This window comes from Homalodisca vitripennis, chromosome 3 (assembly GCF_021130785.1).
Source record: "Homalodisca vitripennis isolate AUS2020 chromosome 3, UT_GWSS_2.1, whole genome shotgun sequence".
Classification (NCBI taxonomy): Eukaryota; Metazoa; Arthropoda; class Insecta; order Hemiptera; family Cicadellidae; genus Homalodisca; species Homalodisca vitripennis.
In genome coordinates this window covers 20,576,672-20,601,054 of record NC_060209.1, presented here as the reverse complement: position 1 = coordinate 20,601,054, position 24,383 = coordinate 20,576,672, and the positions used below count along the sequence as shown (strand labels likewise).

The 24,383-nt window shown below is 34.2% G+C and overlaps 1 protein-coding gene across 1 annotated transcript in view; it reads right to left on the bottom strand.

The window, feature by feature from the left end:
- Positions 1-5,890: 5,890 nt before the first annotated feature.
- LOC124356669 (TBC1 domain family member 1) overlaps positions 5,891-24,383 on the bottom strand; it is a 99,190-nt gene continuing 80,697 nt past the window's right edge. The window contains 9 exon segments of the mRNA XM_046807801.1: positions 5,891-9,163; positions 9,250-9,417; positions 11,632-11,801; positions 13,975-14,227; positions 18,063-18,214; positions 19,118-19,282; positions 20,881-21,033; positions 22,954-23,079; positions 24,044-24,162. Of these exon segments, the coding sequence (XP_046663757.1) occupies positions 8,090-9,163; positions 9,250-9,417; positions 11,632-11,801; positions 13,975-14,227; positions 18,063-18,214; positions 19,118-19,282; positions 20,881-21,033; positions 22,954-23,079; positions 24,044-24,162 (2,380 nt within the window). The 3' untranslated portion in view covers positions 5,891-8,089.

The following is a 24,383-nucleotide window of genomic DNA, read 5'->3' as shown; positions in this document are numbered from 1 at the left end:
TTTTGTTATAAGTTTAATTCATTAAATATAGTTTGATTTCAACGCATTGGCAGTACAAATATTGTATAGCCAAACGTTAATACCATACCTTCAATAATATACTGTACCTAAAATTGAAATATTTTCCTTATTTTTCCAGCTCATTAGAAAAAAATAATACAAAATTTTGCTTATTCAATCTTGATGTATATTTCTTCTTTGAGGTTGAGTAGAAGAGATGGCTAAAACAGACCTAACTCCACCTCAAAAATAAAGACGTATTTCATTTCATTTCTCGGTTCTTCCTTGGTAATAAAAGAAACTATACAAATTTAACATTTAAATCAACAAAAATTAATTCCCATATTATTATAATTTAAAATGTTGAAAGGTTTTAGTGGTTGCTGATGTATATCATTTTGAAAATTCTAATTTTTGAAATGACCAAAGACTATTAAAAATTTGATAATTCTTAACATTTAGATTGCATGTATTTATACAACAAACATTTTTAGTTATACTTGGACCTGTTTAAAAAATTGGTGATAAAGAGGCAATTGATTGTTTATGTTACTTTGAATTTTTTAGTGCACTCTAAGTTTGCAATGTCAGCCTTTATCCAGACTTTTTGGTTAGCCATTGAATTTTTCTAAGACTAAGTATAACGTTTTTAAAACTAAATAGAAACAACTAAACTTACAACTGTCCTAGTAAAAGTAGCAGTACAGAATCTTGTTGTGCATTCTTTAGTGGTGTATTTGGTTATACATACAATACAAATGAAGGAGAAGTGATACAAGCTTAAGAACAGGTTTAAAATTGTCTCCTGTTTCTAGTAGAGATCAGACTCTCCAGTTCTGAAATTCTCAACATATTTAATTCTACTTATCTCCATGGTCCAATACATGATTTTGTGAACCCTATACAAAGTTTGTAAAGGTCATATACAACATTTAACCTGGTAATATTTAAGGGGAGATAGGCAGTTTTCTCGCTCCCATGCTATTTAAATGGGGAAACATACGCATAGTTAGGTACACTTATCTCCTTAACCACTAATCCTACAAACCTGAAACTTTAGCACTAGTATAAGTGAGGTATATGGAGTATCTTATACCTACTTATAATAGGTTTTACTCATAAAAATGTTTTTTTTTCTAGTAATTAATATTTTCAACTTAAAAAAAATAAATTTTTAGTTAACATTTTTTTGTAAGTAATTTGCTTAGATACAAGCAAACAATTAGGTATACCATAGAAACAATGTATTAGTTGATATGCATAAACAATTTCAGGCTTCTATTTACTATGGTTCTTGAGAAAAGTGTACCTAAGTATAAAAAAACAAGGTTTCGGAAAATCGCATTTAAAGATAAAAGTATGGTTTTATTGCTCACATTTCTAAAAGGCATCAGCAGAATAGTCCTTTTCCCCATCTTCTTGCTCCTCCTTATCCTTCCTCCGTAGCCTTCTTTTGATTCTTGTCTTTTTATTCTGGTCCCTTGTCTCCATGTCGGCTTTAAGAATTCTGCACCGATCAATCGTTTGAAGACCTGTGACAGTGTAACGACCCGGTTTCATTCCTAGTCTTTGAAGCACATTCACTTTTGCCACTGAACCTTCATTGTAGCACAGCACTGCATCTGTTGCACCTAGTTGGAGGGTTGGTAGGCTGACAAATTCAGTCTTTGGCAATCTTTTCCATATGCAGCTGTTCACACTTTCGTTGGGGTTTTGTGTCTTTCCGTGTAGGCAGCGCTTGAGGAGTTCAGGTTTAGACAGATCTTCATAAATTGGTTTTATAAGAAACATTACAGCTTCAGGCAAGGAGTGTTTATGCATCTCCTGCATCCTGGAGTTTGGCGGAGCTAGATTCATGACCGCAGAAAACATTTTACCAGCCTCAAGCCCTTTGCCGATTGATCTTAGGGCATAAGCATACCTAATATTTAGTTCATGCTTATTGTGGATTGTCTTTGTATTCATGAATGCACTACTAAACTTACAAATATTACAGTCCGACACTAATTTATGGGCTATGCCATTAGTGTAACCAGAATCAGTCTGAACTCTGAACGCTAAGACAGTTTGATGCACTACAACTACTTAGTAAAACTGTTTATAGCCTGAGATAACAGTTGAAGGTTAATGATTACATTTATGTCATCATCTTCATACTCATAATCCTTGGGTAGTTTTGAGCCAGACAGTTTTCTAGAACTAGAGGAAGTTACCTTAGGCTGAGTTTCTGGAGTCTGGCCTAGGCTAGGTTTTGTAAACTGATTACCCTGGTACCTCTTACAGTAAAATTTTTTTATCCTAGGCATGATATATAGTATATCAAGGTAAATCACTTATAATAATAGAATTATGCTGTAAAAACTTAGTTCTAAACAACTTAGTTTGTCACTTGTTTGTAAACACACCACTGAACAATATGTAACAATAACAAACTGTCATTTGTCAACATCAGCTGTCACCAAAAAAAGTTACTGACAAATATTACAGAAAACAGAATTGAACTAATAGACAGTGTGACCAACAAACAAAACTAAAAGACAACATTAGTATATGGCTTTGAATTACTATATAAAGTACCGTAGTTGAAACCAGCGCGGAGAACTTGACACTAGACGCTACACCAAAGGGTGACACAAATATGTATTTTATTTTCCCTGAACTATATCAAATGAAAACCATATAAAAGTATATATTTTCTTAAACAGAATTAAATGGACAATCGAATAAAAATGTTTTTAAAAAATCTATTTTTGGTCGAAAAACTGCCTATCTCCCCTTAAACGTTTACTACTACAGAACTTATAACTGTCATTTTCTGTTGAACTGGTGGATTTCCTGGTTAAACAGGGTGCGGCAAAATGATCTTACGGCACTTACTGTGCTGTAAGAGCGAGTAAGTGGTGGGGATAAGCGCGTTCGGGAGCCCACATGAGGACATTTTCAGTAGCCATGGAGCAGTGGTATGGTATGCTGAGCATCGTGCGTTCGTTGTCGAGGCGTTTTTTAAAAGTACGTTCCGTAGACGTTTTAATGTTGGTCCCAGAGGAAGAGTCCCAACTCGTAACACGATTATGTTATGGGTGAGTAACTTCAGAGCTACCGGTTCAGCCTTAAAACGTAAGTCGACTGGACGTCCAAAGTCAGCCTGGACACCAGAGAATATCGATTGAGTGAGAGAAGCGGTGGAAGCCAGTCCTCGGCGGCCGGCCCATAAACAAGCTGCTACTTTACACATATCTGGCTGCTCGGTACGACGAATATTGAGTTTTGATCTGCATTTCCACCCATACAAGATGGCTATCGTCCAGCAGTTGAAGCCTACTGACTATGCAAATCGGCAAGCGTTTGCAGAGACAATGATTGGTTTGACGACTGATGACAAAATTGTCATGATGAGCGACGAGGCATATTTTCATCTGGATGGTTATGTTAATAAACAGAACTTTCGCTATTGGTCACCTACAAATCCTGAAGAACTGCATGAACGTCCTCTGCATAGTCCTAAGGTTACTGTGTGGTGTGGTGTAACTAAAAGTTGTGTGATTGGACCAGGGTGGTCGAACCGTTACGGTCAATTCGCAACGTTACCTCCTGATGCTGAAAAACTTCCTTCTCCCTGAACTCCAGAGAAATCGTTTAGTGCGCCGGAGGATGTGGTTCCAGCAGGATGGGGCAACTTCACATACAGCCAATGAGATGATGGACTTCTTGAGAAGTAAGTTTCGTGGCCGAGTCATATCGCGTTTTGGAGACATTGCATGGCCGGCTCGCTCCCCAGACCTTAGCATTTGTGATTTTTTCCTGTGGGTGTTCCTTAAAGTAAAAGTATACACAAACAAACCCCGCACACTGGTCGAACTAAAAGAAGCCATAAGCCATGAAATTGCAAACCTGCCTCCTGCAATGTTAGAGAAGGTGTTCGACAGCTTCAGTGCAAGACTTGAAGAATGCTTGGCCAAAGAAGGACATCATTTGAAGGACGTTATCTTCAGGTCTTAAATGTGTGAAATAAGTTGCACTGATGTTATTTCCATTAAATTACATCCACATTCTTATGTAATAACCAATAAAATACTTTTTATCACTTTTAATTTTTGTGTTTGTTTTTTTATTTTAAATACATCAGATCTTTTTGCTGCACCCTGTATTAAGCACTAGACTCATCTAAATTTGTTTTAAAACATTTAACACAAGACCTATCCAGTTACCCTATTACCTCATACAAATTGTACATATTCTATAGGTGTGCACATATTACACAGCAACTTTTGCTCTAGTGTTGATCAAGAGTTTTTGTTCTAGAACAGCTTCATGAGAGGTGACTCAACTGCCACATACTCCTCATGATTAGTTTTCCTGATCCTGTGGTTGATTGGCAAGGTCAAGTTGATACTATCTACATTGACTTTCAAAAGCATTGTCCCTTCACCCCTCTTTGACAAAACTTTTATTTTCCAGATTTTGTACTAGGCTTATTTACTGGTTCATATTTTATCCACTTGATGAGTACTCAAATATAATTTTTTTAAACAATAAATGTTCAAATAAAAATTGTAATATCATTTATTTTTCATGACAAAGAGTTACTGAACAATAATATATATTCAGTTTTTCGATAATAAATAATTTTAATGGTGAAAAAGAATTAAAACTAAAGTTTTTTTACATAAAAAACCCAACATTTTTGTTATAATTAACATTATTAGTAAATTTAAAACTAAATAAAAATTAATTTTATAGTTGTAAAATGTAGCCTAGTTTCTTAGAAACATGATGGTAAAATAACCATGGTAATAACTTAATTAGTTAGGTTTCTATAAAAATTATACGAAACCTTTACACTTTCAGCAAAATTAATTGCTAGTTCAGGTCCATGCAGCACCAGAAAAACTACTAGGCCAATGGGTTAAAACGTTTAAACTATTCAAAACCACGTGCCCGCAAAAACTTCTTTCAGTAAATTGTAAGTTCTAGTAGCAGTTTTTCCAAGTTTAAAGCGAAATTTAACCCGGGAGCACTCGCGCTATTAGATTGAATCTAACATAATTTTTGTGTTATATAACATTTTTTTTATTTGTTATCTTACAACACTGAACCCTTAATTTATGCTTCTATGGGTATGTCTGCTGCGTATTGCATCATGTTTAGACATTAGAAGTTGCTGGGGTGGGGCGTCATGGTGGGTGGGGTGGACGCTCCTCGCGGGTTATTAGTTTCAACCTAACAGCGCGAGTGATCGCGTCAGTCCAGTGTTAGGAGCGATCTAACGGCGCGAGTGATCGCGTAACTGCCAGTTTAAATCCATCAGTTTAGTGATTTTTCTTGTTTTTCTGTTTGCTTTTAAGTTATATTTCGTAGATTGCTCTTTTATGACTTTACAATTATTGCAATGAATGAAAACCATGAAAAATCCGTTCTTAGTTGGTTGGATGATGTTAGATTCGATCTAACAACGGGAGTTCTTGCGTAACTTCTTGTAGCGCGAGTTCTCGCGGGTTAAGTAATTTGTTGCTGTCCTATTACACTAACCATTTTATGCGGAAAAAAAAAAAAAAAAAAAAAAAAAAAAAAAAAAAAAACACATCAATAACACAAACGTAGGCTCAAACTAAACAGTGTTGACAGACGCGAGACTAGCTGCATACTAAAGAGAAAGGTTCACACTAAACAGATGTTGATTAATGGTGGTTGACACATGCCTCCTTGATCTGTAGCAGCGTCGTTATTTACAGTGTCATAACTTGTACACTTCCAAAGTACTGAGGCATTGAAACAAGGCGTCTTCATGATTCCAGTCAATGGAGATGTGACTCACAGAGTTTGATTTATTTATGTCTAGCTAAAGTAAGTACTTTAATAAACCATGTGGAAAAGAAAGGTAAAGTTTAAATTTGTTGTAAATAAAACTTTATTTTGCTATCTTCTATATTTTTCAGCCATTACAAAAATGTTTTTTATTTTCTCAATGACTCATAGCAATGATTTTTGAACAGTAATAATACTCCGTTACTCTTCAAGAGCTACATAAGTAGCAAAATTGATGCAAAAAATAAATAAAATGACAGATCCAGGGATGATTAACATTGAAATAATGCTAATTTCTTAATATTACTTTTAACTTAAACTAAAAAATAAAATATACTATAGAAATGACAATGAGTCATTTTATGAGGGATACAAAATGTTTGCCAGTGTGTCTAGCTCACTTTGAAAACAACATTCAAGTACACTTTATTGCCTTATAATCAGGAAATAATTCACTTAATTGCAACACAGGTACAAATAGAAGTTTCACCTTAACATTTTTTTGGTGAAAATGTAAAAGCTAGAAGTGTATAACATTAGCTTAAAACAACTTTTACCAGGTATTATTCTTACACTTAGTAATAATAAACCAATTACATTAAAAATTGCAATCAATTCCAATTTTAAAATCCAGTTTTTATTATGGAAATATATTTTCATATTTTACGAATTTTTATGTATTATTTATTTTAACTTTGATATAATTCAACTAAATTTGCTTACTAGTCCATTACGTTACTGTTACTTCTGATTTCAACAAACTTTATAAATATGGATTCTAAAGATGGAATCATTTTCATTTTCACTGGTTCTAAACGCCATATACGAGGAGCTTAGCTAAAGTACAAAAACAGTTGGTTTTGTACAATGTAATATATTATGCCTGGATTTTTATATAGAGTGTAGATTCATATATTTAAGAAATCCTGTCATAGCCTGGTAGAGTTTATGAAACTGATGAAAAGCTTTCATACAAATGAAAACAGTTTGAATTTCACCCGAATGTGAGCCAATTATTCATACTATAAATAATTCTTAATGTTCATGAATAAACCAATATTTATTCTCTGATTTTATTGTAAACATAACCCCAGGGTGGAAAAACTCAAGCTGACTAAGCTGATTTTGCATTACATCCAACCAGAATCTAAATTCAATCCTGACCATTTCTATTTCTAGGAGTACAGATTTTAAAAGTTCTGTTGAATGTTTCACTTGAAAGACAAACTTAGACTATGTATATTATGCTACTAAAGGTACACTATATTTTTTACTATTAATCACAATTGGTTAGTTAAATTGACCTCAATTGACTAGGATTATTGGTTTAACTCTAATAATGAGATATTATAACATAGAGCTACCTTGGATTTATACCTACATTAAATTTAGCAACAATCAATACAAAATTAATAACTGTAAATATAAAAATAAAGATTGAATCCCTAAACAAAATTCTAATAAAGAATAATAATACAGCCTTACTATACTACAATAATAAACTAACCAAATATACAAAAATCACATTACATCAGAATGTATACATCAATTTCACATAGATTTAATTCTTCAGCAAGAAATTTGCACGCTATGGATGATAAATACAAACGTATTATGCTCAATTAAAACAGGTTCATGAAAAAACAAGGATAATACGCATATTGAGATGTTGAAGTGATAAATACATCACTAAAATGTCAACAATGGAATCAATTGAAAATTGTATACACACAGTAAAATATCTCAGATGACAATGTTACATAAAGATCCACAATAATTGTAATATAAAATCTATCTATTGGCTGAAGAGGTACATTCATTACTTGTACAGTTCATTAAAACAAAAGTATACTTAACTTATATGAAGTGGATAAAGGTACAAAAATATTCTGGAAGACTACTGAATTGGCGGGGTGTTGATAATACACCTATAAATTTTGTTAAATTAATGATATGTTAATGGTGTCACTAGAAACCGCTTCAGTCATATGTGATCAAACTGCCGTTTTTGTTAATCCTACTTACTGATCTGTTTAGAAAATTAGACACTATAATTATTGAGTTTTTAATCTTCATTGTGCTCCTATCTATGATTACAGTAACTTAACTTACAGATAATTATTAAGAGAGGGGTTTGTATTCTAAATCTGGAGTCATGACATTAAACTTACGTACTTAGTAACAATTCCACTATACAACAAACTTTGGCACAGTATTCTTAGGGTAGCACCTCATTCAGTTAGAGTACATTTTTACTCTGATAGTTTTTTCTGAATAGTGAAAGCTAGGTCAGTAAACTAGGTTGCTTAGCAGGCACTTGGGATTTGATCATTCTTTCAGCTTCCTTGCCTTTCACTTCGAAATTTCTTTCCACTGGCAGATTTTTCCCACCGAATAGAAGAGCATCGGGACTTTCTTCGAACACCGGGTTGTTGGTGCAGATGGCATCGGTGGGTTCAACTATCTGCAGTTCTATTCTCTTATTTGGTGACTGAACGTCAAAGAGAGATCCTGTACTGGAAGATGGACTCGGTAGACTACTACAGCTTTCATTTCTTGTTTTTAAAGGTCGAATTGTTCTCAGTTTTGTCGTTCCACCAAAACATATATTTACAGTGTCCGAATTTAAAGGAAGATCCGACATTGCAGATGCTGACTCTGATTTCCCCAGTTCGTACGAACTCTGAGAGCTCTTTAAAATTTTACGTTTACTATCACTAGTAGGCATTGAATTCGATTTGATCAAAGATTCTGAATCTTCTTTCATCAAGCGTAGAGCTTTCCTGTCGTCTTCTGTCAATACCCTCCCTAACTTTGCCAACTCGGGTTTGGCAATTCCTGCATGTGCCGATTCTTTTCCGCCTTCAGCACTCATGAGCAGTTTGAGACTACTGGAATCGGAGAGAGACTGTTTCATTCCCTTTAAAGGGCTAGTGTCCGCATTGTCCCCCAGCCTCTGCTGCTGTATCTGGTTGAAGGAGTTGGCGAAGAAGGAGGATTTCGGTTGCAGGTTGGGCGAGCTGGCTGTGGCCTTAAGTGGAGGTGGGGACCTCTTATCCTTCTGTGGACTTATCCTGTTGTCATCGTGAACTTTCAACGGGAGACTACGTGTGACCATCCCTGCTCGCACTACGTTGTTCGGTAAACTCTTTCTCTCGGAGACATTGATCTGAGCGATGATGCGGAGTATCTCGCCAGGAATCTCAAGGTCACTGTTGTTGTAGGCCAGTGTCGATATGAACCCACCAAGGGTTGTTACTGTCACCTCCAGACTGCGAACTTGTGACTCCAGTCTGTTGATCTGTAGCATGTGTGCTGACCTGCTTGTTTCCAGACGATTGATGTTGCTCGTGGCCATCTACAACAGTACAAAACTCCTCTAAAAACTCGCTCGCATCCTAGAGAATTTACAATAAAGTAACGTCCTAGAACTACTAAATGTACCTCAAGTTGTTCGGTAAGACATCTGTTCTGCACCAGTAATTGCTTGTTGGCGGTCTCCAGTTGTTTGACCCTCTTAACTTCGGGCCGTGGAGTGTTAACTTCCTCCTGCAACACATGGTACTCCACCTCGTACTCCAGCAGCTTCTTCGAAATGTCCGTCAGGAACACCTGGACACAAGAGGGCTTGCTGTTAACCAAATGCAGTAAAACAAAAACAACTGCTCAGAATCAGCAGTAACTAAAGATTTGCCATGTAGTATTGTTCGTAAACTTTCTATTTATGATATTGCTGTTTAATTTCAGTCTAAACAAAGCAATAACTGATACCAAACAAACTAATATTATATATCTATCCAACTATATCTTATCTTAATAACAATGATTTCATTGCCATCATTGTACGTCTTCTCAACGTTGTTGTATATTAAAGAAAATATTAATAAATTTAATGATTCAACCAGTATTCACGGCTTTAACACAAGATATAAAAATAATTTAAACACAAAAGATGTATGTATACTAGTACACAAAATAGTTTTGAATACATGGGTATAAAAATGTACAATGTTTTACCAAATAATATCAAGAAATTGCCGTACAATAAATTGAAATCAGCAGTTAAGAGCTTCCTAGTCGAAAACTGTTTATATGAGGTCTGTGAGTATTTTGATGTAGTTAAATCTAATTTTAACTGGAAAATATTCTAGCCTTAGTGACCTTTGACCATTGTTATGCTGTACAGTCTACAACAATAAAAATCTTGAATAGAAATCTGACATTAACTTTACATGAATAATTAGTAAAAATACTAACTGTAAAAGTGATTTCACAATGTAAATTTTATCTTCTTTAGTACACAAAGAATATCTAAGAATGTAGATTTACATGTCCATTAAGGAAATATAGAGATGATTTATAGTATGTATGAAAACTTCAGCCAATATTCTATCACCTATATAACTACTTACAAATATGAAATATATTCAATATTCGTTATAATAATATTATAATAAAAAATTCACACTTTAAAGGTTGTAAAACTGAAAATGTAAAATGTTTTACTATGGAACATAGATTTGACACGCAGCATGGTTGTTGAGGTTCCTGACTTATGTGTGTCACAACACTCTGGTACAATTTGTTTATTTTAACCTAGATTTTAGTTATGAGTTAGGTTAGGTTAGGTGTTCACCTGAGGAAGAGATCAGATTGCAGATCTCAAAACATAGTGTTACGGATTGTTTTATATCAATGAACGATAGCAAATGTCCAGAAAAATCCTGTTTCCTTTACAATCCTTCCATTGTCAAAAATAAACTTCAAACAAACAGTTACAAATAATGTTTATCACGAACACAAGTGTTTGAGTAGTTTTCTTGAAAACTATTTAAAGATGGCCGCAAAGACACGAGTGACAACACACGCACTGGCAGACCATCGTCAGCAAAAAGTGATGCTAATATTGAACAAAAATGTGTAACCTTGTTCGAAAAGATCGCCATTTGATTATCAGAGCGATGTCTGAGTTAACTGGGATTAACAAGGGAAGTGTTAGGCAGATTCTTAACATGAACTAAGTGTGTTCAAAACTAGTTCCAAAGTATCTCATACCTAAACAGAAGGGTGCCGAAGAATGATTCCTTCTAACATTCTAGAAAACATCGAAAGTGATCCTACCTTCTTAGAAAATATCATTATTTGCGATGAATTGTGTTTTTTAATTACAATTCCAAAACTAAACATCATTCGATACAATACAAAATCCCTTGACAAAAAAAAGCAAAAAGTGAAATTGTGGCAACGAATTTTTAAACAAAATTTATATCAAAGAGAATGTGTTTGATGGTAGGGTATCAAAGAAGAAAACAGTGAATCAGAATTACTAAATTACCGTCCTGACTGCCAACTTGAGTGTTACAAAGAACAATTTATGGAAGAACAAGTCATGGGTCCTCCATGAGGAAAATGTCTGAGTTCATCATGCTTTGTGAGTGACCCTACTCACCTTCCCTGTGATTTATTTTACTCGTTAACACCAAATCAACTTCGAAAGGAATGAGATTTGAGACTGTTGAAGTAATCAAAGAAAAGCAACTGAAGTCATGAGCAGGTTTGTGAAAAACGATCTGCACCATTGGAAAATACATAGTGGAAAATTCACATGTAGAGACGAAGGAGTACATTGAAGTATCAAATTGAAATATTTACAAGAAAAAATGTATATCATCTTCAGTCCGGTTTTTTCCAGCCACACCTTGTAATATTTAATAAAATAACACCTAATAATATCATTCAGAGGTGACTAAACATTTTATTTTAAAGTTTTATTCTCTTATAATGACAAAACAGTTCCAGGTTCATACACATGAATATGATATTCACCTCCTTGAGTATCTTGTCCATGATGGGCTTGTCTATATGCGGCACAGTTGTCTTGAGATAGGTCATGATCTGCTCAAAACTGTCACACGCCAGCAGTCCTTCCTTGTGTTGTCCCAGCAGTGCCAGAGCCACACGGAATAGAACCTCTTTGCCCTCCAGAAACAACAGGTCTGCAAACACCACCGAAATTTACATACAGTAATGTTTGTGCAACAAAATCTGAGATAAGTTTAACAATACATTTATCATCTGTAAAAAAATTGGTAAAAGAAGTTAACATATAATTTAGGCCAAATGATCTAAATATAAGAAAAAAACTGTCAACATTTCATTGTGTAACCTTTTAATGCAACTATGACTACTTTTATAGGGTGAATAAATTTTTATTTCATAATATAACTTCATGAATAAAAAAATTCAATTTTTTTAGGGTTTAATGATGTTAGAGTCTCAAGTAATTTCATAGAATTTAGCCTATTGCAATTGCTTCACAAAGAAATTTCCGTGAAACGTTTTGAATTTTCTCCAATAATGAACTCCAAAATCCAAATTGAAATATATGTGTGTATGTATGTATGGACTTATGCAATATAATGGGAACTTGAAGTGATAACTACAGAAATGTTTAAAATATCAAGACTAAACTTGCAAATAGCGGGTGCACAAAGTTTTAAGTAGTACACAACACTGAAGAAATAATTGTGACATCGATAACTACCAAGTTCCTAATAGATTCAGACTAAACTGGTACAGTGGCAGTAATTATATATCACTTGGATAAGATTTTTAGTTAAGTATTAACCAATGAAATATTTCAAGATGGCAACCATTCACATTTGGCCAAAATTTCCATCTCGGGTATTTCATAACACAAATCAAAATTGTTATTTGTCTTTAAATTTTCAAAAAAAATGTCATACAACATTTACTCTAATTTATCTTTTGATTAATTCTTAAGGTTTCAAGATGGCGGCCGTTTTTTAAGTTGCAGAAGTATTTAATTGAACCATTTAAAGACAATATTAAGAAACATAATTTCAAATTAATTGCAACTAAGTCAAATCCACTTTTGACAAAGAAATTTATATGGTTATAACATATTTTATCTCCTAAGGTTTCAAGATTATGAAGTTTCGAAATTAACATACCAACATTGAAAGGTATTGCAAATCATCACAACATCAGTGTTGTGCAAATTGAACATCTAAAATAATAATGAATCTTCAGTTTAACATTTAGAGATCAGGGCCCAATATGAAATCTATCTTTCTTCTCGGATCTATCCTTGTGAGCCCGGATAGAATATTTTTTTGGTTACAAACTAAAACATTCAAATTACTGGAATTAACAAATTACAAAAAACATTTAATGAGGTTAACAAAAATGTATTAAATTATATTTTATTTGGGTTCTTGGTCATGGCAAGAGAGAATCTAAAAAGGGATATTACGATAAAAGCCAAAATTATATTTTAAGAGATCACCCAAAAACTTTGATAAAATATAATTTTTGTCATAGTATGGGAATAAATTGAAATATTACACGTAATAAGTGTAATTTATGTACATTAATTTTGTGAATGAAGATTTATTACTATTATATGCATAGCAATTTAAATATGATTCATATGCTCAGTTAAGCACTAGACATACAATTCCTGTTTTGTTTTACCACTTTATAAATAAATTCTAATATTTTTTATTAATATATTTTTAATTTTTTCTAATTAATATTTTAAATATTTCATTAAATCTATGTACTACTTGATTATGTTATACTACAATAATCATGATCCAACAGTGAGTTTTGATTCAGCCAACAATTAATTCTAATGGTATTGAGGATACTCAATACTTCTGCTGTTTTTACACAATTTCAATTTAATGATATTACTTTTGATTAAAAAAAAACGTATTTGCAGAGAGAAATTGGTTTTTAATTTCACCTATACTTAACAGTATGTACTTAGGAACTTATCCAATGTATAACAGTTAATTTTCAGTAGAACACATTTTTGTGCATTTGTGTGTTTATCACATTGATTGCCATGATTTCACATGAGGTCATGATTTTCGGGTTGCAAGGATATGGCTTTATAGAAGATGAAATGTTGAGGTTGCTTATTGTATTAGAATTCTGGTAAAATTGAGTCGAGACCAATCATGGTTTTAATGTTATTTACATAAAAAATTAAAGAAAATAAATACTTTGGTTTATGAAAGAAAAACGTTGCTTACTGACCGTATTATGTTTGTTTCACACAAATTTGGAAAAAGCAGAAAATCTATGGAGAAATTCATCATTTTACAGTAATTCATACTGATGAATGGTCAGAGGACTCACCGAAAACACGTGTCACAAAGCCGAGTGGAAACTGGGAGGCAAAGACGGTGAGTAGCCAGGGAGCAGCAAAGAGCGTGGGTGCCACCTCGTGGTGGTCAAGGTGGACGTACAACTCAGGCTGGTGGTCATGTATTAGCCGGGACAGCTGGTATAGCGCCACCTGCAGTGCCACCATGTCAGGCAGGTACTGGGCTCGCAGCTGTCGCCTGAACATCAGGTGGCGCAGCATGAAGAACGCCTGGTCCTCGCTCATCTAAACATATAGTAAAATTGAAGATAAGGAGCAACAGAGTCCAAATACAGTATTATTGTTTGTCATACTCTCCTGCATTTTTCTCATTTCCAATTTTGCTATCTACAGTTTTAGTATAGCAATTATATTACTGATTAGCTCTGAGCTGTGTTGTAAAGTTGGGACTATTAAGAAGCAATTGGGTCAAAACAAATCCAAGCAGTGGCTACTACACCTGATGAAACATGCGTGGCAAAACTGCATATTCCAAAGATGTGGTGGAAAACCTGTGTGGCCAAACTGGTCTAACACGGGATAGATACTAACGACCCTAAAAGATTTTGCCCGGTATCTCTTTCATGCCACCTAAGGTTCTGGCATGCCTGATACTTAATCGAATTACAATCTTCCTGGTACAACAAATCATTCCACAACAGGCAGGATTCAGACAAGTCTTGCTGTGGTAAAATCCTAAACCTAACCCAACACAATAAAGATGGATTCGTGAGGAAGAAGATCACTGGGGTGGCTTTCAATGACCTAACAACTGCCCATGACACACTGAACCACCGTAGACTCCTCAAGAAAGTCTACAATATACTTTCCTGCATAGCAAGAGACTTTATCTGTCTTTAAGTGAGGAAAAGTAGATGGAGGAATAAAAAAATGGCCCACCACAGAAAAGTAATCTAGCCCCGGCCCGGTACAACATCTACAGTAACGATTAATCGCTGTCAAACACCAAGTCAGTTCATCTACGCTGGTAATATGGGAGTTGCGGCCCAGGGTGAGAGTTTTGAGGAGGTGGAACGGAAATCAACCACAGTCCTGCAGGATCTCGGCCCCTACTATGACAACCTCAAGCCAAATCCTTCCAAAACATAGATATGTACTTTCCACTTAAACAACAGGGAAGCCAAACGTGAGCTAAATGTGAGGTGGAGAGGTGACCGTCTCAAGCATTGTCATACACCCACATATCTGAGGATCACACTGGACCGCACTCTGACATTTAAACAACACTGCATTGCAACAAAGGAGGAATATATATAATTGAGGAATAATATTATGAGAAAATTAACCAGTGGTAGTTGAGGTGCAAACCCAAAAGTCCTGATAACCTCGGCATTGGCCCTCAGTGTGTGTCGGCTGCGGAATATGCTGCACCAGTGTGGAACGGGTCCACACGTACAAAATAGGTCAACATTACGGAAAAAACATGGCAAGGATAGGAACCAACTCCAGTACATAAGATGTACCCTATTATAGGGATCACCTATCCATCAATCCGGTGTGACGTTACTGCAGATGTAAAAGGGATCAGACAAGAGACCAATCCCCGTCACCTCTTACATGGTCATTAGCCTGCCAAGCGACAGTTGCGATTCGAAAAGAGCTTTCTTGGTAGGATACAGATATTGGAAGGATCGCCAGCAAGCAATCGCACAGTGAGGTAGTAATCCTCTCTTACAAACCCATCCACACCACCCACAGAAGAACTGACACCTGCAGAGAACTACCTTTTATAGTGTGAAGACACTAAATAGAATGAGGGTACAAACACCAAAGTACAAGACGAATTTGCAGAGATGGAGTTTTCTGGTGGCGGATGAGAGCATTCTGTGCGTTTATGGTGCTGTCCAGGTTGGACCAGGCTTGCAACATGAAAGACCTTTTAGAGGCAAATGACAAAACTGTCTTGGTGGCTAACTTTTGAAAGACAAAATTTTAAATCCAGACATGTAAAGTAAGTACGTAACAGATGAACAAACAAACAGATAGAATAGGAATTTTTACAGCTCAACGAGATCCTAATTTTTAGCCAAATGGAGAGAAATGCACCATCAACAGCTCCATGTTACCTATGTGGAAATGAATTTTCACGTAAAATGTCAAATCTAGCTCATTTCTTTCTCAAGGTATCCTGCAGATAGACAGACAGACACAGAATCATCAAACATGATGTTATCTAAGTAGAATAAAGACGTTACGTACAAAAGTCTATGCCTCAATTCGTTCTCGAGATATTCTGAGGAAAACAGACAGAAGAAGAATTGCACCAGCCTTCTTAGTGAGAGCGTTCAAAGTCAATAATCCATCCACAAGATATCCTATGGAAAATTAGGCTTTGCTAATGCTCAGCCAAATTATGGTAGGACATGCACCATGATCGTACTCGATGTTGCCTATATAAAAATTAAGCTTCATGCAAAATTTTACATCTATACCTTATTTGTTCTTGAGATATCAAACAGTTTATCAGACAAACAAAAGTACTCTACTTCACACACACACACACACACACACACACACACACACACACACACACACACACGCACGCACGCATATATATATATATATATAATTTTTAATTTGCATTATACGAACATTTAGAATTGATTATTTGTTTTTCATCTGAAACTATTTTCTTATATATACAAGCAAAGTCCCTTTCTTAATTGTACTGCACTTTTAACAATTGAAAATGATAGAAATATGTACTTGCACATCTCCGATATCACTAATATTCTGTGGCTTGGTGCTAAAAAAGCTAATGTCAGTTGGGTTCATAAAAAACACGAATTAACAGGTCAGTACATAATAAGGTCCACAATAAATTAAAGTTTAACCCTCTTGTGGATGGATGAATTACTGTAATGCTCTTCGGTCACTAGTGAGCTGAATTAATTCGTCCTCTCTCTGTGTATTGTAAAAATAACATTTTTCTCATTTTAATAACTCTATTAGAACAAAACAATGAGATATACATTTATAAAGCTCAATAAATTCTCTATAATTTGGTTGTATTTTAAAATTTAATAACCTCACAAGGATTAATGTAGTAAATGAAATAAGAATTGGATTTTCATATAAATTATGCACCTGTAATCTTCATAGCTCATTACGAGCAAACTACTGGTAAAACTACAAAATTAATGTCCTCAGTAACCACTAGTTATGGCAACTTGCAAATAATTATGTGAGCTGGCAACACAAGTCGGAAGAAACTGAAATAACAAACGACTGCCGTACTGTAAGTGGAATGATGTAACGTTGTTTCATATTTAACGTTTCATATATTAAAACCTAGGTCACAGTAGAAGGCAGCGCCTGGTTCCCGGGGATGGTGTAGATTCGTTGCACCTGCCCAGGAGAGGGCTAATTTAGTGTTCCAATACACAGTACCCTATAATTGAACTGCACAATTGAGGCACCTAGAATCAAACCCCGCCACATCCACTTGCATGCTTTTTTGGTAAAGTGGCAAAAACTGTAACAAATAGGCCCAGCAAAACACAATAAAAAACTGTTTTTACCAAAAAATTCCTAAAATTTTAAATTATAAAATATCAACAACTATCAACTTACTATGAGGAAAAATTGTTTTTGGAAATTCGGATGTGGCGAGTTTTGATACTCACTTAAGGATGCGGCGAGTTTTGATACTTCACTTAAGGATGTGGCAGGTTTTGAATCTTAAAATGAATTTAACTATGATTTTACTTCAAAGGGGTTGTAAAACTAACAATTTTACAGGAACATAGGCAACACATAAGGCATAAAGGTGTAGTAATAAATTTGTTTAGATGATGCAAATTCTGTATTGTGTCATCAGAGTTAAATTACACTAATTTTTTGACATTTTTTTACAGTGCGAAGTGGCAGGTTTATTTAAAAAATAATGGTTTATTTGAATTCGGCATGTTTGAAAGTACTGGGATAGGATGTATAACTCAATGTGGACAAAAAGTGGATGTGACAGGGTTTGATTCTAGGTCCCTTAATTTTGACATTGGCTTTTTTAAAACCACAGAATTATTACGGTTCATTTTTGGGTATGCTTGTAAGTGCTTACGTGTAGGAGAAGCACGCCCGCAACAAAAGAGAGCCCCTGGCAATAACCGACGTCCGGGTCTAGGAGGGAGTAGGCCTTCAGCAGGTTGTACAGAGCCAACTGTCCTGGACCCAGAGGGGATGAGAAATATGTGTGGTTTGGAAACGTGCGTCCTGCAGCAATCAAACACATAATTAGTTGCAGTCAAACACTACAGTGCATTACAAAAGTTATATCTAACTAAATATATTAAAAAAACTAAAATAGTTACTTAAATGTAAGTATAGTGATTTGTTTGTGTCCAAGCAAAGAATGCGAGTTTTTAGAGTAAATATAATGGGTTATTTTGGTTTTTACAAAGTTGCTGACACCCACATAAAAGAAATGTAAGCAAATTATTTGTCTCTACATTTACTTATAATATTTATTTGTGTTATGTTGGTGTTTTATTTGATATGTTGTGAAAACTACACTATTATTATGTAATTTCTAAACTCTGACAAATGAAGTACAATTTATAAAATGTCGGTACCAACAGCATTTTGTTTATACATATAATGATGTTATTCATTTGATGAGTTTTATAATTCTGGGTTGAGCTGAGTTATTTATACAACAGCAATATATCAATTTGTGTTTTTGTGTGTATATATTTATTTGGATTGTTTTGTGTATTTATTTCAAATTATTGTTGCTAATTTGTTTTTGATTACTGAAATATATTATTATTGTTATTGTTTTAGTTCCATAGTTTAAAAATGTTTCTTTTTAATTATTTATAATATTGTTAACTATTTCTGTACTTTTAAAATTAATCTGTGTTATGGCTAAAGCTGCAATTATTGAGGCATTTGTGATTAGATTGACTATAGGATTAGAGTATTTTATCACATTATAACCTCTCAGTTTATAACTATAGTAGTTAAGTAATTTTTGATGCTATTCAATGTATACAAAATGTATATTCAATGAATAAAGAGATTCATTTCAATAGCTAAAACATTTAAAGAATATTGCATCGATTTCACCAATATTTACATAGTAACACAAAAAAAGAGCACTAGCCTGATACATACCTAGATCTATAAGGATAGCATGTTGCTGGGAGGTGAGCTGCTTGAGCAACTCTTCATAGTGTGTGTTGTAGTTGGGGAATCGGGAGCTATCGAAAGGAGGAGTCAGAGAACAGTGTCTCTCAGCCAGGTACAACCAGATTTCCCCGCGCTTGCTCCGGGGCACTCCTGTAACATAAGGTAAACCATTGTAGATCAAAGTCTCTCATCCAAATCTCATCTAACTTATTTTAGACCTCTTCTCCAGAAAAGAGAGTATTAAGGGATCCGGTCGTCTCAATGCTGAGGTTCTCCCATGAGATTGGGCCTCACATCTGGGCTACTTAAGGAAACAATGAATGAATAAGCTCTTTATTTTGGCGAAGTTAGGACAATTATCTCTTTCTTACACTTTGTCTGTGTCAATAAATATAAATATAAAGGATGTAAATTAAGTCATGATACACCTGGATATATTCCAAACGCATAAAGATATCAAAGTAAAATCTTCACCATACTTATTAAAATACTTTTTTGAACTTTTTGGAGCGTAAAAATTTCAAAGTGAGGGGTCACTTTAAATTTTCAAATTGCAACCCCTATTTTGTGACATGTCATTTGAAAGGTAAATTCAAAAGAAACACAATGACATGAACAAAACATCTCTACGACGATCCTAGCAAACGTTATGGGAGAATTATTTCAAGACTGACGCCAGGAATTCTCTACCCTCTGTCCAGTTAGTGAGTCAGCACTCTGTTTTGTGTGTTATATCTGTCCTTGTGTCTTATTTAACTTGACACTCGTATTTAGCAAGATACCACCATAATATCTGCAGGTGTAATGTATGTATTTCACCCCAGGAGGGTTCACTTCTCGCTGGTTTATACCTTCCAGTTGAGCCCACACTGGGTAAAGCAAAAACCGATGTGCCACTTAAATCTGGGCAACCTTATGGATGTCCAGGGGCAGCACATCACTAACCGCAAATTTCGAGATTATGGGGTGCAAGGGCAATTCTATAGGTCTAGTCTACTGCGGGAGATGACTGTTGGAGTTGGTGGGGTTCGTTCCCTAAGAGGCAGCCTAGACATAAGGGTGTGATACTCCCTGCCTGCTTTGACTGGAGAGGTTGTTTCAGAGCTGGCTTCTCCTTCAACCATGACTGAGATTAGTGCCCTAAACTTTTCCTTTTGAATCTCGACAGGAAGCGGCCCCTACCCCCAACCTTACCCATCCAGAATATCCTGTCACTTCAGGAGCAGCGCAAAGGTCCTTATAGGACTAGATGGAATTTTCTAAGCTTCTTGTCCTAAGAGAACAAAAAAATATGTTTGTTCTTACAATACTTCACATTACAAAATAAGTAGTCTGTCATATTTGACCAAGAAGTGAATATTAACCCTTCAACATGGGAATTTTCACAAGCCCACCTACTGTCAGTCAGCTACTTGATTATTGTTGTTTATCGTTTTAATGTTTCACAATAGTAAAATGTACACTAAATAAGCTCCTCTCCAGTTACAATAACATTCAACACGTATGCTGTCATCTGTACTTGTGTTTTAAGGAAGATTCTGAGGGGCAGTAGGTAGACAACCTACTTGGTAATACCACAGTGGTATTAATGTTTGCAAGTCTTTGCAGACAGTTTATTCAATGTCACTGTCTGTTGTTTATTGGACCACAAGACCAAAGCGCTAAACACAATCTGGGATCTAATGGCTGCCGAATTAGATTGAGGTCCAAGGAAGGCATGACTCAATAAATAAATAAAAGTTACATACCCTGTCGGATCGCCTGTGTTAGGATCTGAGCGTCTGCCTTCCTGGCCTCCTTGTTGATGATCATTTCCCAGACTTCGATGTTCTGTCGACCCAGTGCCCCGATGTCATCGTACTCCAGTTTAATCCGTTTCATTGTTGCCTCTTCTTGCCGGGCTACAAAGACAACAAGATTCACCGTCATTAGAATATATATAAAAAAAACTAACCTAGTAAGAGTAAAAGTAATTTAAAGATTAAATTCTGGTATAAAAATTACTATGAATTACTTTGTCTTGCAACACCTATCAAAGAAAATATTGGTTCAATGATCACAGTATTCCATTAACTATGCAAGGGTTTTTTTTAGCTGTAATAAATCATCACTACTACAAACATAATAATAGGGAATCATCATAGGGAATAAAATCATATAAAATGTTTTTAGCAAATAGGACAAGATGAAATAGAGCTGTAGAGAATTTGATAACTGGAGCCAAACATAACAGAACTATGATGAGGTATAGAATATTTAATAATCTAATACAGCCATCTAGTATTAGGGAAATTGTTTAGCTACCTTAAACAATTTTATAGAATAAATATTTAATCCTTTTAGTGCCAATCTCCACATATACGGGCATTTGAAAAATTACAGAGAAATTGCAATGTCTGTATATTCTCATGTTCATGAAAAAATTATACCATGATAATTTTTTTATGTATTACAAATTTGTTGGCATATAAACAATGTAAAAGAATAAACCAAATTATACAAAAATTTCTAAAAATATTGTAAGATTAATATGGTAAGCTGTTTACTTTTAAATTTAGTGTTAAACAACACAAAAAAGTGAAAATGTAGCTTTTGAAAAAACTTAACATTACTTATACAGTTTTAAAAATATTAATAAAACTCTTTGTATTTGTGTTCAGTTTTTATTTTCTCTTACAAGTGATATTATGTTTTACAGTGAAATATTTTCATTCAAAGTGCTATGTCTTACGTGAAACTGGAAAAAAAATATATATATATATATGTGTAAATATTTTACTTTTCTCAATTTAAAAAGTACACTAGATTTCTTTTATAGTTTTTAAGAAAGAAATTTATTTTGATAGTACAGGTAAAAAATTAGGGAAATATCGCAATATAATGTATTATATTTTTAATACGTTTTCTTAAAAACATCTGGTAAATTGGATGTTGGCACTGAAAGGATTAAACTGAACATGCATTACAAAAAGTATTGAAATACACAAATACAAATGAGTTTGCCGCCTTGTAACGGTTACAATAAATTAGGAAATTTAGTTAAATAATAAATTATTTAAATAGTCAATATACATATGTCAAACGTACGATAATTACCAATAAATTTCTTTATTCCTAAATTACGAGTACTGATAAAATAATGCACTGTCTATCAGTGCCACATCACAGTTATCTAATAATGACTAAAATGACACATGAACACAGTGCGGACAATGGGGTAACACTGGGGTAGGCAGGCACTACGGTAGAGGGGTCAATTATAACTGCATATTTTTGGAATGGCTAGTTCAAGGAATTTTCTCGAATCCATCCCACCCTCCCTATTACCCCTCTACACCACACATGAGCTCCCTATAGTATTAACAATGTGTAGGTGATAGACTTGTTTTATTTTGTGACAGGCATGTGTGAATATTAAGAAATGTGACATGTAGTGAGTGATCTGCATTAATCGGAAGGTGAACTACAGCTAACTCAACATTCACAATGCTCTTCCCACCATAGCTATGTTACATGTAAATATGTACGTTACTCAACAATCTCCTTTGTAACATAACATATAGGGACAAAACTTCAGGTATTTATTAATTAGGCAATTGTATTTTGTTTAGTACAGTTTCTGAGTGACCAAATCCTCTAAACTAGTCTTTTGGTTTTAGTTTACATTTTTCAAAACATATATATCTATAGCATAAAATATTTAAAACAAAGAAAAGTACTGAAAAATTATGAGGAAATTTTTATACAGATCAGGGAAAGAATTGGTGGGGAGGGAATTTTCTGTGTCTCCACATCTATGTGCTGAAATCAGTGAAGAGTACCTTTTAACCTGGCATTTTCCTTTTCCATCCGTATGAGAAGAACTTGCTGGTTGATTGCTTTTCGCCACAGGGCTCTCAGATCTGCCTTGTCTCTTTTGCTCAGCGAAGTCAGCACCGTGTTCTTTTCTAGGGTACAAATAAGAGAATTATACAACTAATATTTGTTTTAGGGTAGAAAACATTACCTATTTTATAAATACTTTTACAAATCAATTATAAATGAAAATGTTCTGCATTTAATTTTTGGCAAACAAAAGGTTGAGCAAAATAAATACATGAGAGACTTTTTGATCTGCATGAAATGATATGTCTGATCTAAATCTTATCTTCACTAAATTTGCTTCTTTATTCACTTTATTTTCTGAGTAGCTTACCATATCATTCTTAACCAATCACACTTTGTACATATATTTTTATATAGTTACAGAAGAGTTGAGTTACATGTGTTATTTTTATGCTTATAATGACAATTAAAAACAAATTTAAAATTATAAGCCTCTGTTTACAGGTTTCAATTATGTAGTCAATCTAATTATTGTGTTAAAAACAAAAATAAAATGAAAGATAACAGACATATACAAGATTGTACTTTAATAAGAACACAGTTTTATCTCAAGTGTAAATATGTTGTTTAACAATAAAAAGGTACAAATGTGGAGAACAATATATGTCAGCTTTTGTTACAGAAACATTCTGACAACTGATCAAGCTAATGTAAAATTCTTTAGATTTGTAATAACTTCTCACATAAACAGGCATCTATAATTAATCAGCAATAAAATTGATCCTCCTCCAAATAATCAGGAATTATGCAGTCAGTATTAACAACTAAATATACTGCTCAACTACTTTATAATAAGTAACATTAAATGGCTGTTGGTTATTGATCACAACAAAAATCCAAAAAGGTGATTGCTGCCAATTTATTCTATACAGTTTTAATATTTTATAACGTAGAATATAATAAAATGTTCAATTAACCATTCATTATCATTATGATGGGTCTACTCACCCTTCAAAATATAAAACATCTTAATGACTGAATGTGTATGAATGAGTTTAAACAAATAAGAAACTGAAATAAAGATACCTTGAACGAGACTTTTATTTGGAGTGACCACAGTGTTGAATATAGCTTGTCTCCACGAGCCTGACTGTCTATTAGAACTTTCTGGCTCTTCCTTCGGAGAGTTTCCCACCTTCAAGAAGCTAAAAATAACAAAGGTCCGGTTTTAATTCTCTAATATGAGTCTCTATAAACACATCACTAGAAAAATTCACATACATGAACTGACAAACTTTGGATATGAATTTTAAAACATTTCAGCACTATATAGAGTTTACACTATAAAAAAGTGAATACATAACAGTGAGAAAATTTCATTATGGAGATTAACCCTTTGAATGCCAATGTTCGATTTTACCAGACG